The sequence below is a fragment of the Rhipicephalus microplus genome, unplaced genomic scaffold (genome assembly GCF_043290135.1).
Source record: "Rhipicephalus microplus isolate Deutch F79 unplaced genomic scaffold, USDA_Rmic scaffold_18, whole genome shotgun sequence".
Lineage (NCBI taxonomy): Eukaryota > Metazoa > Arthropoda > Arachnida > Ixodida > Ixodidae > Rhipicephalus > Rhipicephalus microplus.
In genome coordinates this window covers 11,684,219-11,701,494 of record NW_027464591.1, presented here as the reverse complement: position 1 = coordinate 11,701,494, position 17,276 = coordinate 11,684,219, and the positions used below count along the sequence as shown (strand labels likewise).

At 46.1% G+C, this 17,276-nt stretch overlaps 1 protein-coding gene across 1 annotated transcript in view; it reads left to right on the top strand.

The window, feature by feature from the left end:
• The first annotated feature begins 1,062 nt into the window (after positions 1-1,062).
• The window catches only part of LOC142785118 (integrin alpha-PS2-like), a 95,076-nt gene continuing 78,862 nt past the window's right edge, over positions 1,063-17,276 (top strand). Inside the window, exon 1 of the mRNA XM_075883555.1 lies at positions 1,063-1,331. Coding sequence (XP_075739670.1) covers positions 1,144-1,331 — 188 coding nt within the window. The 5' untranslated portion in view covers positions 1,063-1,143. The remainder of the gene's footprint in view (positions 1,332-17,276) is intronic.

Here is a 17,276-nt window from a genome sequence, read left to right as displayed (position 1 = left end):
TTTAATATAATTCAATTTATTCCACTGACTGATCTGTGCTTAAACGCAGAAACTGCAGAAAGTGTCATTTTGTTAATGAACCCTTTCTACATTGATTGTTTAAACATATCAGCGCAATGCACTCTCTTATTGGAACTTTTTTGCGCCAAGTAACACGGTCTTGTGATCGCTTCTCGACCCCTGAAGAAGTTATTGATTGTGGAGAAGTCGGTAGTATTATGGCTACCAGCACTGCCAACATTTTTTTTTCTCCCGGATATGTCACTCGCGGGACTGATCACCTTCAGCCTCACGAAAGGGTGCATCTGCGCAGAAATGAAGGTGTGTCTTAAGTAGGACACTTTTTTATCAGCGAGCGCCAATTCCTGTAAGTATTGCTGCTTGTGTAAGCAAGAAGACGCCTCTTCTTTGTCTCCCTTTGGGAAATGCAAATCTCTGAAGTGGACTAGGAAACAATCAAGAGGGTGGGGTTGGTAGCGGTATTTCTCTTAGTCTTAAAAATTATAATCATTCTTGGCTCGTAAAAAGAAAAAAAAAGAAATGAAGGAGATCTTAAACTGCTTTGGAAAAAGTAGACGGCAAAATATAGAGGCAATATCTGAAAAAACGTGCCCGGAATACCGCGTCTCCCTAAGATAAGCAGCTGCGTCAAGTAAGGGTGTCAAGATGGAAGCCGCGTGGAATAGGAAACGCGAATAACGAGAATGAGTTCTTTTTTTTCAGGTTCAGGGTTCAGGGCCCCGCATACTTCAAGAAAGCAGTAAGGAAATCACCCGTCATCCGAAGTGCGAGAAAATAAATAAATAAATCGAAAGACGCGGTTACTGCGAAGAGTCGCAGAAATGTCCCAAGCTGGAAACGCGCGAGGGGGCGGGTGTCGCAGGCAAAACAAGCAAAGAGGACAGAGATCGAGAGTAAAATGAGAAATAGCAAAGAAAGAGAGAAGGACAGCTAGGGGTTTGTGCGGAGGTGAACCCGCACCGCAAAAAGCTCTCGCAAATCAGCGCGCTTGCCCTCTCCGCACCCTCCCCCTCTTTTTCTCCTCGCCCCAGCAGCGGAGAGCGAGACCTGGCTTCGGAGCAGCGGCTGCAGCCGGCATCGCTTCTCCTGCGCTTCTTCGAGCCTCCGGTTCGTACGGTGAAGATGCCGTTGCGGACGCGTCCGCGCGGACTCGTGCGGGCCATGTTGTGGTGTTTCCTCTGCGTGTTGGTGCCGGCCCCACTCGCGTGGGCCTTCAACGTGGACCTACCTTCGGCGCTCGTGCACCGGGGTCCCGAAGGATCCATGTTCGGATTTGCCGTCACCGTGCACAGGGACCGCGGATTCAACTGGTGAGTGAGAAAAAGGGATGCACCGGAACAACGACGATGGCGTTTGTGCTGCGCGTAGACTGCTTAAGTGCGCTTGCGAAAAGTGCCATATTGCTGGAATATTGTTTTTGTTAAGTATTCTTCGGACCGTGAACAATTAGTCAAAAATTCATTATTTCTAGAGAAGAAGCTTCAGACACTGTGTAAATTGTCTGCGTACGGAATTTTACGAAAACAAATCAATCGCCGATTTTCTTTTAGTTTACCGATAGAACATTCACGTCAGGTCATCGTAAAAACCTGTCAAAGGACTTTAAACACAAGTTTGCAAAAGTGATACCCTCACTGCCCTAACTTAAGCGAGTTTCTTTACTTGCTTGACAAATAGTGGTGCAGTGAAGTTACTTGACGTATTATTAAAATGGAGAAAAGTTTGTAATCCTCGAATGGGTCTTGGCAACTTTAGAGCAAAGACTCACTGCTAAAGAGCTCCGGCATGTTGTAACATGCTACCACGGCTCCTGCGTTATACGAGCTGAGCGACATTTCGACATCTGGATTAATAATAAAATTTGGGCTTTTTGCGCCCCCAATACTACCATATGATTATCAGGGACGCCGTAAAATTTGACCATACAGTGTTCCTTAAGGTGCACTGACATCTCACAGTATACATATGCCTATATCATTTCGCTACCGACGAAATGCAACGACCGCTGTTGGGATCGAACCAGCGACCTTCAGGTTAGCACCTGAGCACCGTATAGCCTCTACGACATTGTGGTGTACCCGACACCAGGAATCGGAAATAGAGTCAGTGCGCATTAGAAACCCATCGTGAGGTGCTGACAGAATAATTTCCGCTTGAAATTTGCAACTGGCTTCATTTCTCATAACTGAATGTACGAAGAGTGCAACGTAGAAGTAGTTACAACGTAACTACGGAAGCAAAAAAAAAAAAAATCAAGAACGGAAATGAGCCCTCTCTTCTATTCTTGTTTTTTTTTTTGCTTCCGTAGTTAGGCTGTAACTACTTCTAGGTTGCGCTGTTCGCACGTTGAGTTATGTCCTATCAGCTTGCCCAAATTTTTACGCTTCACAACTTCATTTCTCAGTTAGCCGTTCCATGACACTCGTGATAATTTCGAGTGGAGTATACTGACGCAGAAGCAGCCATCTCACATAACGGACTCTTCTCGAAATTGTCCTGATTTTGTTCACGCAAGAGAACGGTGACGTCACAGCAGTTGCGGCACGTAACAATACATCTGGGCCGTGCCTTGGAGGGGTCGAAATTTTGATGTAGCTTTGGGGTCCGAGAGAGAGAAGCTGTCGCCGTCACTCCCTCGCTCGGCCGCTCATTTGGCAAGAAGAACGAGACTGAGCATTTGGAAGGAGTCCCGGAAAACCGGGCGCGACGACAACGTATACTCGGCTGGAGCCCTCGCGAGCCAAGACAAATTAGGGACCACAGGGCAGTGTCACTCTCGTTCCTTTTTTAATTAACGAAGTACCGGTGTCGCGTAAGGGGAGGGCCTGAAGCACCTGTTATGTTTGTAACTTGACATGTGGTGTGACGTTAACGGGGCATGAACTGCGCTTGCCGTCTCGCTAAAAATCCAGTTCAAATATTTCCAGGTGTAACTGGAAATGTTTCTTTCGTGCCAACGACTAAGTGCGACGTACGACTGCTCTGCAGCAGATGCTAGAGGTATACTTCTCACGGGAAGCAAATGCGCGTATACGGTCAAATGCACATCGCATTCGCTGTTGAATTTAGCAGCAGAGCAAGCTACTCAGCTTGAAGAAACATTAACAAAGTGACAAAAATGTTGCGCTTGGCCCACTTGATGCATGACTGACAGTGGCAACATGTAGCGCAGCGGCATCTACTTTCGTTGTCAGAAGCAGTATCAAAGTGCGACGGCCGACGATGTCGTTGAAAGCGCGGAAGCACTTCTCTTCATGTGGCAACTTCATGCATGCCTTAAAGCACAGCACTTCCGTTACAATCAAGCAGTCGTCTTCAGTGTTCTTCTAATGATATCTACTGTATTTAGGTTAACTTATATCAGGTGGATGTGGCACTTGTATAGTTCTCCTTTCGAGTCCGCATTGTATTGAAACTGCATTCTAACAAACTCGAAGCTGTTTCACGTCGGTTTTAGAAAAAATAACGTGTAAACTAGAGTTCGTAGAATCATCCAAGCAACAGCGTGGACCCAGTATGCTTTTGCAACGCGAAACGGGAGTGAATTGTGATCTATTTTCTTTATCACAGAGGGAACACTTACGTGTCGACCTGTTATGGCTGTGTTTCAAGTGTTCTCACTGCAGAGTCCGTGAATCAGCTTTTCTTCTTCGAATAGAGAGAAGCAGAAATCAGCTAAAGCGGATGCTTGGAAGTAATGGTATGACGTGGCGTTTGTTTGCGTCCTTTTGTTTTTCTTGTGCTACGTCTTTCACATTGTTTTTGTTTCCGTCAGATATAGTAGTTCTTTTGCCTGGCGTTTTGTTTCGTTTTGTGATGTAAAGTCGAGACATCTTCATCGACAAATATACAAGCTTCCATTGCCTATAGCACACACGTACGATAAGTTCACAGAATGGGTAACATTGAAAAAAAAAAGGTGTGGCGGGCGTCTTTTTCGGGTGCTAGAGGCAAGATAACTTGTCCGCGCATCTAAGGAACCTTGTTTGCTCGGCTGAGACATCACTCGAAGGAGTTGCGGTGGGGGCTGACTTCGAAGAAGTCCTGAATGGGCTCTCGCAGCATCTGCGTCCGCGTGCAGCGCGCGTCGACGAGAGATACGAAGCGTCTGGCGGAAACCCGACTCCACCCGAAAGGTCCGGGACCCTGGCAGAGCCGGAGGGCGCGCGCGAGTACGGCGCCCCCACTCTGAAGCCAAGCTCCCTCCGTGCTCTGTCGCGCGCGAGCGCCTCCCCTGTGACTCCGCGGCTTCGTTGCATAGACGCCTATTTGTTCCATTAGGCTCATATACAAACGATGGCTTCTGTAGAATGTTTGAAGTGGGGACGCTTGAAGCAAAAATATGTAAGGAAAACGACGGATGAAAGGCATCGAGGTTAAACAGGCGGACGTTTGGTTGGCTGTTCCTCACGGAGCTGAGGGGATGCAATCATGAAATATAGAACTAAAATTCAAATGGATAGAGAGTTCACCTGCATTGTAGCCGAAACACGGTATCTGGTATCTGTGAACGCTGATTTCAAGAACGTAATCATTAACGTTTCGCTTCTGGCGATAATAAAGCCGGTAAAACGTCGTGTACAGGAAAAAAAATCACAGCATATCCACGGGGTGAATGATGATGAGTGGGGCGAAGCGTCCGTCTGTCCGTCCATCCATGCATGCGCCCATGCGTTCGAGATCGCGTTCCAGAATGCAGACGGCGCGCGGGCAACACCGACGAACGCAAGCGTCTTCAGCGCGCCCGCCGCTCTGCTTCGTCCATGCACCACCAACGATCCGCCACGTACGGCGACTATCCAGGAGACTGAGAATGGCACTCCTTCTCCGCGTACTCAGGCACAGCCCGCGCAGTAGCCAATCGGGGAGTAGTGATACAGTGCTTTCTAGAATATCGTCACTGAACTGCAATTTGTGTGTGCTTCTATGAGACAGCGCCGTCTATTATACTGTTCGGGAGATACTGCCTTCTTTCTCGTCTCTTCTTCTCTCGGTTACGTATGACAAGGTCAGACTAAGAGGAGCTTCGCCCCTAAAACGGGATCAAGGGGTATGATAAAAGGTAGCCGAACATATACGCGATATAGTATACGCGATAACGTATAATATAATGTGCAAGAATACATATTATTCAACTGATGCAGTGAGTGTTATTAGAGATCTATGTCGATGACTGGCAAATGGAACTCAGGAACTTGAGCATTACGTGACAAAGTATAATACGAGTGCTGGAATAGTACCCTCGTCCTATTGACTCACTGGGAGCACTGCAACCGTTTACGCAACGGGGAATGTGGCGAACTGGGTTACATTACATTCACATTACAATTCGCTCTAATCACTTCCCGTGCACTTTCCTGGGCATTATTGTCTGTTAGATCTCATTAATATTGTGTCAAAGCACGGGAAAAAAGAGCCCTTAAGCATACACATTATATATATATATATATATATATATATATATATATATATATATATATATATATATATATATATATATATATATATATATATATATATATATATATATATATATATATATATATATATATATATATATATATATATATATATATATATATATATATATGTGTGTGTATATGTGTGTGTGTGTGTGTGTGTGTGTGTGTGTGTGCATGTGTGTATATATATATAAGGGAAAAAAGTGTATACCTAACGGCTCGTTTTTCCGTGTTTTGACACAATATTAATGAGATCTAACAGACAGTAATGGCAAGGAATGTATAGGGGAAGTTATTAGAACAAATGGGAAGTAAATAACAAGAAAAGTGGGTGAAAAAATAACCAGCCGTGAGCAGGAAGCGATGATATATATATATATATATATATATATATATATATATATATATATATATATATATATATATATATATATATATATATCATTGTTTATACCGAATGCGTATAGTTTCAACGCGCACGTAGGACGAGCACCATGAGCCAACATTGACGCCCGCGGGCAGAACAACAAACAGTGCGGCGTCAAGCTGCGCACAACGCGTTCCCTTCATTGAACACTGTGCCGACAACCACTAAAAACAATACAGTGGGGAATCGCCGTGGGAACCTTGAATGTTGCGTCAAGCAACCACAAGTGTTTACAGGATATAAAACGTGCATCGTGGCGTCGAACTCTTGCTGTGGTCCCGTCGTACAGGAAGTGTCTTGCTTATTTCAGGCATGGAATTTGACACAACCAAACTGTTGTTTCTGGTGTTACGAAACGTCAGCATGCGGTGTCACTTGCCAGCTCTAGCGGCTTCTGCCAAGCGTCAGCGTTTTGCGTCAAACGTTCTTTTCGCGTTCTTTCTTTGAGCTGCTATACATCATGTCCTAAGCCGATAGCTCAAAGAAGGCTTCCAGCTGTGTGTTGCCGTCTTAAGAAAAATATAAAAAAAGGTTACTACACGAGCATCGATCCAGTGACAGCGCGTGTTCTCTTTCACTTTGATGCCTTGTTTACAAAAGTGGGTCTTGAGTCATGTATGCATTTCGGTGAAAGACGCGCATGTGTATGCTTTTGGTGAGTTCCACAGTGCTGCTTTTTAGCGAAATGTATGGGGTAACCATTACGAGAGAAGTAATGAGACGTGTTGTGTACGTAATACTTGCGATATATTACTGCTATTATTTGCTGGTTTCTACGGAACCTAATATTGACGTCCTCTACATATAATGAATCGCCGTAATTTCTCATTATTAGCCTGTATTACCATGAGCGATTGCAGTCTTCCTCACCTAAGAGTCGCAAGTGAACCGTATTCTGTGGCTGTTTGCATTCTGACATCATCTGGGAATGCGCGGTGATCGTTGCTACGCATGTGAGCTTATTAGTCGTACTATCTCTGGCTCCTTTTTTCTTTCCCCCTTCGCCCGCGAAGGGTAGCAAACCAGAAGTGACCTGGTGAAACTCGCTGTCTTTACTTTGTCATTCTTTCTCTCTATTTCATTTAAGTACGTGTTTTCGAAATGCGTAGAATATAGCTTCACGAAGAGCTGGTACTCAAATATAACCTTTTTCTGTTTGGTTAAGTTTATTTCAAGGTGTATAGGTATAGTATCATCGTAATAAAGGTCGTACTGTCATTTCAATATCGCGTACTAAGTTCGGAACCTATGAGAGCTAGGTCTGGGAAATCGAAGCTTACAAATGGCCCTGATTCATTTCTATGCACAGCGACCGTGAGACTACAGGGTCGACTGATTGCAACCCTGAGTTCTATCAGCAATTGGTACCACCTGGTTGGCAACGTGAAACCGTTCACTGGTCCTTGCAAAACCATAATACCATAAAAACTCAGTGGTTACAGGCGTCTTGCTATTTTACGCAAAACTTTCTTGACAGAACCCAGAGGAGCATGCGGCACAACTGGATCACATAACTGCCGTATTACCTCGCGCAACATGGCACTCGAATGATGGTCCGATGAACGGGACAGTATATGCATGGTAGATTTTTTCATGCTTCATTTCTTGTTTGTATATTTCTGAAAACTTGCACCGCTGCATACATTGCGGGGGGAATTCGGTACTGACCAAGCGAAAGTCACAGTCTCTCTCGTGCGCATTGCCTTAAAACAGCTGGAAGCCGAAGGCCAGCTTCTTTTCTTCTCACTTAATGTAATGATCCTTGATGATCACTTGATGTAATGAGCTTCTCATCTTCTCACTGATGTTACTGGCCGGATCCACTCGACAGGAGGCACTGCAAGCTTGCTTCACCTAGACAGATATTGTACCGTACAGTAACCCTAGCTTCAGCTGCCCTGGTTTCGCAGAGCAGCCGTGACCTGCCCACCTTTGAGCAAGCGAAGATGCCATATGACGGCTTCAGCATGCGACGTCGTGATGATGTACCAAATGTTGGCCATATGACGCCACAGATAAGGTGACGTCTTGTTGTGGCGTAATCAGGCGATTATTTTTTGCGTCGCCGGTGCTGACGCCGAAGGTCAAGTTTCGCGTTTGCTGATGTATCTGAGGTTTTTGCCCAAAATAACTACTAACTGACCAACATGAATAACTGCGTGTGCATTCGCTCGTGGCTCACAGCAGCCATGCGTAGGAATGGGGCGCGCGTTTTGCGTATGGCGGCCCGCGTTCAGTGTTTACCTCGTGCGCGGGATGTCTGCCAAGAACACTCGCACGCCCTGCCCCGCGCTGCTGACTGTTTAACCGCTTCTCGATGCAGCTCCCAACCAGGACAAAAACAAGAGAAAACCACTTCCGCTGTTCACTATATAAGCATCTCGCCCTGCCCGCACCAGCCCAAACGAACGACAGCCCTCCGTTCGCGACCGTGTTTTTGCTAAGCGACGAGGAGCGAGACTTACGACCTCGGAATCGGTTTATTTCCACGCAGATGTGTACGACGCCGTTGCGGTGCATGCGTCGAACGAAGTCGAGGGCTCCCGTTCATAACGACGCGCCCACGTGCTTTCAACGCTCGTTACGCGCCGTCTGCTTGAAATTGCACGTTGGTGGGAAAGAAAAATGTAATAGAAGAAAAGCTAATAGTTTGTCCGAAGAGAAAGGAACAATCAGGGTATAAACAGGAACGCCTTACGTTAGAGTCGCTCGCAACCTAATTTTTGAGCCAAGCGTGAGGCCCTACTTGTCATCACTAGCGAAACCTGTGGCAGGACATGTGAATGAACCTTTAAACTAAGCTGTTTATAGCTCACAGACACTGAAGACTCGGCACGTTGAAGTAAAAGTCTGACGCATGGGAAACTCATGCATGTTTGGTTTGCTATTTAATAATTGGCTGTAAACTGTATTAAATGTAATCAGTGATTTCAGATTGATTGGATTTTGCTTCATATAACACTATTATTGCAACAAGAGTGAACATGAGTTGAAAACACGTCCAAGAAGAGTTCACGTGAGATATCTTCGTAAGATTTGGATAGTGCTTACAGAAGTAGACGAGACAGGGCCGTACCCAGGAATTTCTGTCGGGGGTGTTTGTGTGTAGATTGGCTAAATTTCGCAACTGGTGCTCGATGTCAATGCCGGTGAATACTTTAGCACCACCGGAAAAGTTAAAGCCTGAAAATATTTTCGGGGTGTCCGAACCCCCTCAAGTTACGGCTCTGAGAGGAGATACTGTAAGTTTATCAAACGCCTTAATGACGCTGCAAAAGACGGTGCGGAAACGCAAACCCTAACACAGGCACAAAATTTTGTGCTACCGACCGCAGTCCTCCCTGGCTCGATATTCAATTGTCGATATAGAACCAGTATCAAAGTATCTTTCACATTACGCAGCTCCAAGAATCGAGCATACACTGGAAATCCGTAACGAATTAAAGTTAGCATGATCTGTGAGCCACCAACCTGTGAGCCCATCTATACTTGGCCTCTTGCTTCAGCTTTAACCATCTCCAATAATATTTCACCTTCCTTAATATGCCTGCCTAGGTGTTGTGTTGTCATCCATACATCTGGCGCAGCTTGACCTTCGTTGTCGAAGTCGCTGTGACATGCAGAATTACAGTGTACATCGGCAGTAGTGAACAATGAATCAACGATTGACCAGTTGCCTGAAGAGGATAAAAGAACAGTCGTAGTCTTTCACTCACTCCCAGGCACACTTGGCATGTTCGTCGGCAATCTCAAATCACCATACACTCAGTCCGCACAACTGGTGCAAGATGGTCAATGTACAGTACTTGCAAGCCGTCACTAGGCACAATTACTTGTCAACCTACAGTGCAACGTGATGCACTCGAGATCCGGCGTTCAGTAATATATGCAACGCAGCAGCGTTTTTGTATTTCTCCGTATCTTTTAATCCGTTAATCCCCTTCCCGCCGCGTAGGATTGCAAACCGGACGCGTGTCGTGTTACCCTTCGCGCCTTTCCTTTCTCTCTTCCTTAATATACCCGGCTCTCCTTGAACCAGATAAAATATGCTGTCAAGAAACGATTATTCTTCTTCAGGTCAACCCGTTCCACCTGCTCTCATATGAAAGTCATATATAAAGTTTGTATCCTCAAATTATGGATTGCAAAGGGTCGCGCGATCCTTTGGAACCGCCCTCTGCAATGTTTTCGTAGGAACCAAGCAATACAGCCAAAGCGACCGAGTCGCTTTTAGCAGTCGAACTTGGTTTGGGTTGTACAGCTCGTGGCTGCGGAGCACGGCAAAAGCGCAACAAAGCGGGCCCTTTGAGAAGCCCCGTTTCGGCCGGGAGGCATCCGTCTATTAAAGCTCGCGCGTGCGGACCCAAGCGCCGGCACGTGCACCCCATCTGGGCTGGCCGGTCGACCACACATCGCTCGTCGAGCTGGAGGCGCTTAGCAGGGGCGCCGACCGTTTACGACCGCGGAGCCTCGTCTCAAGGGCAGGCCGAGCCCCCGGTCCATCTGGGAGGGGACATCTGGGAGAGAGTGGCTATCGTGAACAGCTATGTACGTGGCAGCAGGACAATGGGACACGTGGCGAGAACTGTCCGTGCAGCGCCCTCCTTGACTGCTTCTGCGGGCATCTTCTTCTGAACGCGTTCGTGGAAGCGATAAAAAAAAAAATGTGAATGTCCTCAGGGCGGTCGTCTTTGAACAGCGGGAGATACATGTGGGAGTAAAGATGGGTGCTGTCGTTATAAGCGTGGCTTCGGCGTGCTTCTTCGTCCTGCTGTTTACGCGTGAGTATTCGTTACTCTGGTTGTCCGAAACACACCCACCAAGAAGACTGAAATGCATCGCCGTACGCGACTTTGGTGACGTGCTTCGAAATGAGCTTCGGCGTGAACGTGATCCTTCAATTGGCGCTCGCTTATGCGAGTCGCATGCGTTGCAGCGCGATCATCTATTTTTTTGTCGTACTGATCATTGTTCTCAGAATTTCATTCCGTGCAGACCGCAGAATTGGAACGGCCTTCCGAGATGCAACGGCGATATTGAAGACCAACTTTTCTGCAAGCAATACTAGCTAATACCGATAATTAGGAGCCTAACAACTTCTCTGTTGTATTTTTTTTTTGCTGGGTTTAGAGCTTGCTTTTACTTGTATTATTCATTTACTCACTCTCCTATGTAATGTTACGGGCCGTGATGGCATCAAAGTTTTGGGAACCCTTCAGCTTCGGCTTGAGTTGAACGCGATGCTATGTCCGCAAAACACACACATACACACACACACACACACACACACACACACACACACACACACACACACGCACACACACACACACACACGCACACGCACACGCACACGCACACGCACACACACCACACACACACACACACACACACACACACACACACACACACACACACACACACACACACACACACACACACACACACACACACTTGTTTTTTAGGTTTCAGTGGAGAACAAGCCATAAGAGAGAAAAAAGAGAGGAAATCACCTGTTTGTGTTGCTAATGCTACGTTGACGTGACGGTGACGAACGTAGGAGTCGTGCTGTTTAAGAAAAAAAACTCCTTATTGGGCGGAATAGTGTTTGCAGGAAACAAGAAGTTAAAGTACAGGCAGTACACTAACAGCGGCTATGACAATCGTCGGCCGTCGGCAACATTAACATCATGCGAAGCCTTGAGAACGTCACTTGAAACTATGGCGTTCACATGAAATGTGGTATACGTTGAAAGAAGAAGAGAGTGAGGAGATTAGCCGAGCCGTTGTTCCATAATTCGTTATTTTTATTTACATTATTTTAAAAGCACCGAGATATCACGCAACCCTGAAAAATGTAGTGCTATTCTCGCAGCTGGTCGCCGTTTTGATAAGATGTTTCGTTTCGCGCTCTTTTGTTATGCTGAAGAAAGAAAGCGACCTCGCTGCGACTTCTCGGCTCGAATAAACGTCATCACACAAGTCAGTCTTGCAAATGTCAAGAGACAAGCGAAGAGAAAAAAAAAATCACTAGTGCTTGGTGGAAGGGATGGGTGGGAGAGACAAGGGAGGAAATAGAAATGCCGAGAGAGAAAGATGAAGAGGAAGAAGGATTCTGCGTTGACGGACGAAGTGCGTGCCCGATCTCCCGCGCGCGCAGCCCCGGACAACGACCGCATACGAGCTCGATGGGCCTTCGAGGCATCCGACTCGCCCAAGAGGCACCGCTTGTTGCGTAGGTCTTGAGTCACGCCGACGAAATTGATGCCGGCTGTCACGCTGTCCAGATCTTATCAATACATTCCGAGTCAAACTTATCAGTGACAAATAAAAGGTGGCGCAAAATGCAGCCGACTTCGGAGATGGATTTGCATTCCGAATTTCGCACTGTTCCTTCGCTGGAGGAAAGAACGCTGATAACGTTGGCGGATGTCCACTGTTCTGGCCATTCAAGGAAGGAGCGTATTCCTTTCGCGGCATGCGTTTCACGTCAGCAGACAGCCAAAAAATATATTAGAACACACGAACAATAAGCAAAATGAAACCATTCGCAAGGAGAATTCAAAAATGGTATTATATCGTACGTGCACACTTGTGAGATCCATAGTTGCCATTTGATCCAAACTGGGTAATTAGCTGGGTAAAAGAGCAAGTGTTAGCCAAATGCTTTCAGTGTTCGATGCGCAGTCATTTGTGATGTCTGGTATTTTGCAAGATGTGATAAAGTTTAATGCTTAGAAAATATAAGGGCGATGTATTTAGGATATGCGAAATGCCCGCTTGCTTCAATTGTCATGGTTGCGCATATACAAAACTCCCATTGGTCTGTTTATCGGCTTAATGACTGAATGGCCCTTAACGGCCCACTCTGTTGGTAAACCAAGTGTCCCAAACCACCGATGGTGCCCTATCAGACGCGACATTCTCAGGAAGCTTTTTGTTCGACTGTAACGTCTATTTGATATTTTGCTTCACTATTTGCTTCATGCATTAGTATTCAAGTGGACATATGTCTTCATATCAGAAAATGGGCATAATGATGACAATCTGTCTCAGTGACTATCTTTTACCATTAACTTCAGTTCTTCTTGTATATAGCCTCTCCGAGACCGAGGAAGCGAGCTCGACATCCAGTCACTTTAGCCATATTTCGACAAAAATGGAAGGCGAGAGAATTCACGTACCAACTTCTCATGTGCATCTGATTTTTCCTCTGTTGTGGATTTGAAAATGCGAATCTTGATTGGGGGCATTGCTGTTGTTAAATTAATTTGGAAAACATTTAAAATTTGCGAATGGGTGTCTTAGTTATTATTTATTAGATTTCCCACAGCCTGAATGAAGCTTCCGCTTCTTCGACCGTACCTAAACAATGATCAGAAGCCGTGTGTACACAAGAAAGCGATTGTGCGAAGAAAACACTGGAGGTACCGGCGGAAGTTTTCGTTTGATCCGCAAACCAATCGAACATTCGGTATACAGCGGAAGTGTGCTTATCGAAGAGATGGTGGCTTGTTTTCCGAAGGCGTGGCTTTACAACGAGCTTTTGTTTTCACCCTTTACTATGTTGGGTGCGAAACTCTCATGTCGACTCAGATCATGACTTATGTCGCTGCGTTCGTATGTGGACCCGCCTATCTGTGGCTTCTGTAGATACCGAACCGTGCCAGACGTTTACACAGCTTTGCGTGTTGAAATGAAGACTTGCGCGACATTCCGTTTCTACTGGTACATCCAGCGAGTGTTTACGTCTGTTTGAATGTTTCATGCTGCTCTAAAGAAATAAGAAAAAAAGAAGAAAAAGGAAGCAACCATTATACAGAAAGTAACAGGCCCGGAATCTCTTGTCGCGGACCGAGAGGTCGTGGGTTCAACTCCTGTGGAACCCACGAACTCTTTTTTTTTCCTTGGTGTATGATGTGGTTCATTTTTTCAACATCATTTCTGCAACGGAAATACGTCACTGAAGTCCTGGTGGATCTCAGCATAAAACCGATTTCCTGTTAAAGGTATCTAAAGGACCACCTCAACGGGCCCCATAACAAATTCTGGTTAGACGCTGGCAGTTGTATGTTGCAAGAAGAGCATTATATGTCACCATAATATATCAATAGGTTCATTACGACCTGAGTGAGAAAAGAATATTTTGAAGCGGCGTAAAACCAGTATCAGAGGAGGTGAGTTCGAAACCCTTGCCGCTCGCCCCACGTAGCCTTCACTAGCTAAATCTCTCACGTGCGTAAGACGTTCCTGAGCAAGCCTAGCCCCCGACGCGTATCTGCAGCACGCGAGCGGCGTTGTTTCGTTGACCAGCGTTGTTTTGTGGTCAGCTGCCTGTTTCTGTGGCATGGCTCAGTTCGCCCCGCCGCGGTGGTCTAGTGGCTAAGGTACTCGGCTGCTGACCCGCAGGTCGCGGGTTCAAATCCCGGCTGCGGCGGCTGCATTTCCGATGGAGGCGGAAATGTCGTAGGCCCGTGTGCTCAGATTTGGGTGCACGTTAAAAAACCCAGGTGTTCAAAATTTCCGGAGCCCTCCACTACGGCGTCTCTCATAATCATATGGTGGTTTTGGGACGTTAAACTCCAAAAATCAATCAATGCCTCAGTGCGCGCTAGTTCGGAAAGGCTGGCTGCGATATGGCAGAGTAGATTAGCATATTCAGTGCTCGAACGCGCAGGACAACTAATTGCGTTTCTGAGGCTGGCGTCTGCTCGATTCGCTAACCGCGGGGACACGAACGCATGCGAAACCCAGGCACAATACCCCAGCACCTCGTTGCAATTCACGGGCAAAAAAAGAAAAACACACGCAGATTCTCTTTTCGTGTCTCATTATTCATCTCAAGTTTTATTCATCTTTCAAGCAACGGATTACACAGAGTACACTTGTCGTGTGAAGTAGTTTTCTCCGTGAACGTCCGTCGCACTCTTAGCGCCCCATCGCAATCATTTCCGCGAGAGGAGGCAGTAGCGTTGCGGCAGCTGCAGACAAAAACGTTTCCCAATCTGGTATATCTAAATTGTATACCCGCGGTGCTATGCAGACCATTGCCCCGGCTGTGGAAACTCGCCCACGACTTTCCATGTCTCGATCGAGTGCACTGCGAACATCTTTCCTCCCTAACCTGCTTTCCTTCACCCTTTACGTAACGAGGAGCTGGGGGATGATGCTCGCCGCGATGGACTTCCCGAGGTCCTCCCAGTTATGATGCAGCGAACTCGACTTGCCGCTGGAGTCGTCCTAGGCACCCAACACTATAGGGTTCCTCCCACGCCCCCCTTCTCCACGCCTTTATGAATAAAGACGTTGTCTCTCTCTTTTCTCCGTGCCACGTGCTACTGTTGACGACGTCAGAGCACAGTCGACTACGTAGAAGACCGACGTCACAGCACTACGGTCTATGCAGGGAGGTCTACGTCATGCCCTCATTCTCTGGGCACGCACCCGCAAAGGGAAGGGCAATCAGCGTTCATCTTGAAATTTGACCCATTCACGCGGCGCGTAGCATTGCTGATTCTGTCAAACGTGATCGCTAACATCCCATGTATTCATTGAGCACGTCACCTCAAGATTGTCAAACCTGTTGAGGGGCCCGTTAAAGTGCTATGTTTGCTTCATCGCTGTAGTGCGGTAAGCTCTGCCATCACAGAAAGCAATCTTCATTACTAGAACAGCATCAACTTGGCGTATATACCTTTATTTCCTACTATGGTAACGTGGTAAACAGTCTCTTAGATACCTCGCCATCGTAAGCGTTCAAGGATTTCAAAGTGCGATGCTCAGTTATGTGTCTCTGGGGGGGGGGGGGGGCGATTCAGATAACTATACATTCTACTGTGGTATAACTGGAAGCGGTCTCTTAGCTTTATAAGCGACAAAAAATGAGCCATGGTCATTTGTCTGCATTCAGGAAAAAAAGACGAATGATTCAGAGTATTATGTATACTCTGCTATACGGTAGAGCGTAACAAAACACAACGTGTGCGTGTTTAGAAAAAAAAAACTAGGGCGTTCCTAAGCGTCGCCTTCAAGAATTGAACGTGATAGCGATATTTTGTCCTTAGTGCTTACTTAAAACTCTTAGTGAATGAAATCTTTTCTAATTTGCCATGCGTCACTACATAGCTTTAAAGGAATAGGAGGAGTAACGTGTGTTCCTTTTGTAGGGGGTGACTTGCTTTAAACAATGAAGTCATTATGATAATCACATGTTCTTTCGCCCAATGGCGATGTACGCTTATATCACACATTATTACTGCATATTTAACCTTGTATTGCGAATCACGTATACAGGAAGCGTGTGTTTGTAAAGAATTCATGTTTTTTTTACTGCATTTCCAAACAGAAAAAATTATTTTCACCGCATTCACCAACAGATGCGTGGCTCTGGGTTGAACACCCGCTTGCCACGCAAACGACCCGGGTTTGATTCCCACTCAGACACAGAATTTTTTTATTTCTTCTATTTGCATAATTGTCACGTTTTTGGTCACGCACAAGATGATTTTCCACTCACAACAGCCGGACCTGGAGCCGGAATTTCTGCGAAGCGAGCTCTTTAGCGCTGTAGCATTAAGACAGTTATGGTTTGTAGTGTGTTATCTACATTACTGTGAAAGATTGATCACTCATACCAGTTACTTGCTTAGAAGCGCGAACTGCGCAGAACGCGTTCGACAAGAGGCGAAAGATTTAAAGTATACGTTATGCATGAGCATGGCTGCTGAAATAGCTGAACTTTTTGTTGGGTGAGTAGGTGTACGTTCCTAATTGATTTTAAAGCGCAAAAAACACACAAACACGAGAGAGGACATGTTACAGGACGCTCTGTCTCGTGTCTTCCTTCGTGTTTGCATTTTTTACCTCAAAATTAATTAGAAATAAGGACACACAGACAGGTATATTGCATACAAGTAACAGCTGTTGAAGCAAGCACAACTTCACCGGGTAAAAAAACTGACCTTGATGATATGTGGGGTTAAAAGTCCCAAAATCACCATACGATTATGAGAGACTCCGTACTGGAGGGCTCCTGAAATTTCTACTACCTGGGATTCTTTAATGTGCACCGATATCTGAGCACACGTACGGGCCCACAGCATTTTCGCCTTCATTTAAAATGCAGCCGCCGTAGCCGGGATTTGATCCCGCGACCTGCGGATCAGCAGCCGAGTACTTTAGCCATTAGACCACCACGGGAGGGGGGGGGGGCAACAACAAAATTGACCTTTCACGTATACAAACAGAAAGAAACAGATACAATTACGACTCTACAAAACTATCACGTATCACTGATGAAAAAGAGAGAGAACACACTATCCACACTATCCCATATCAATCAAGAAAAAGTGCTGCCCCTGCTCTCAAAA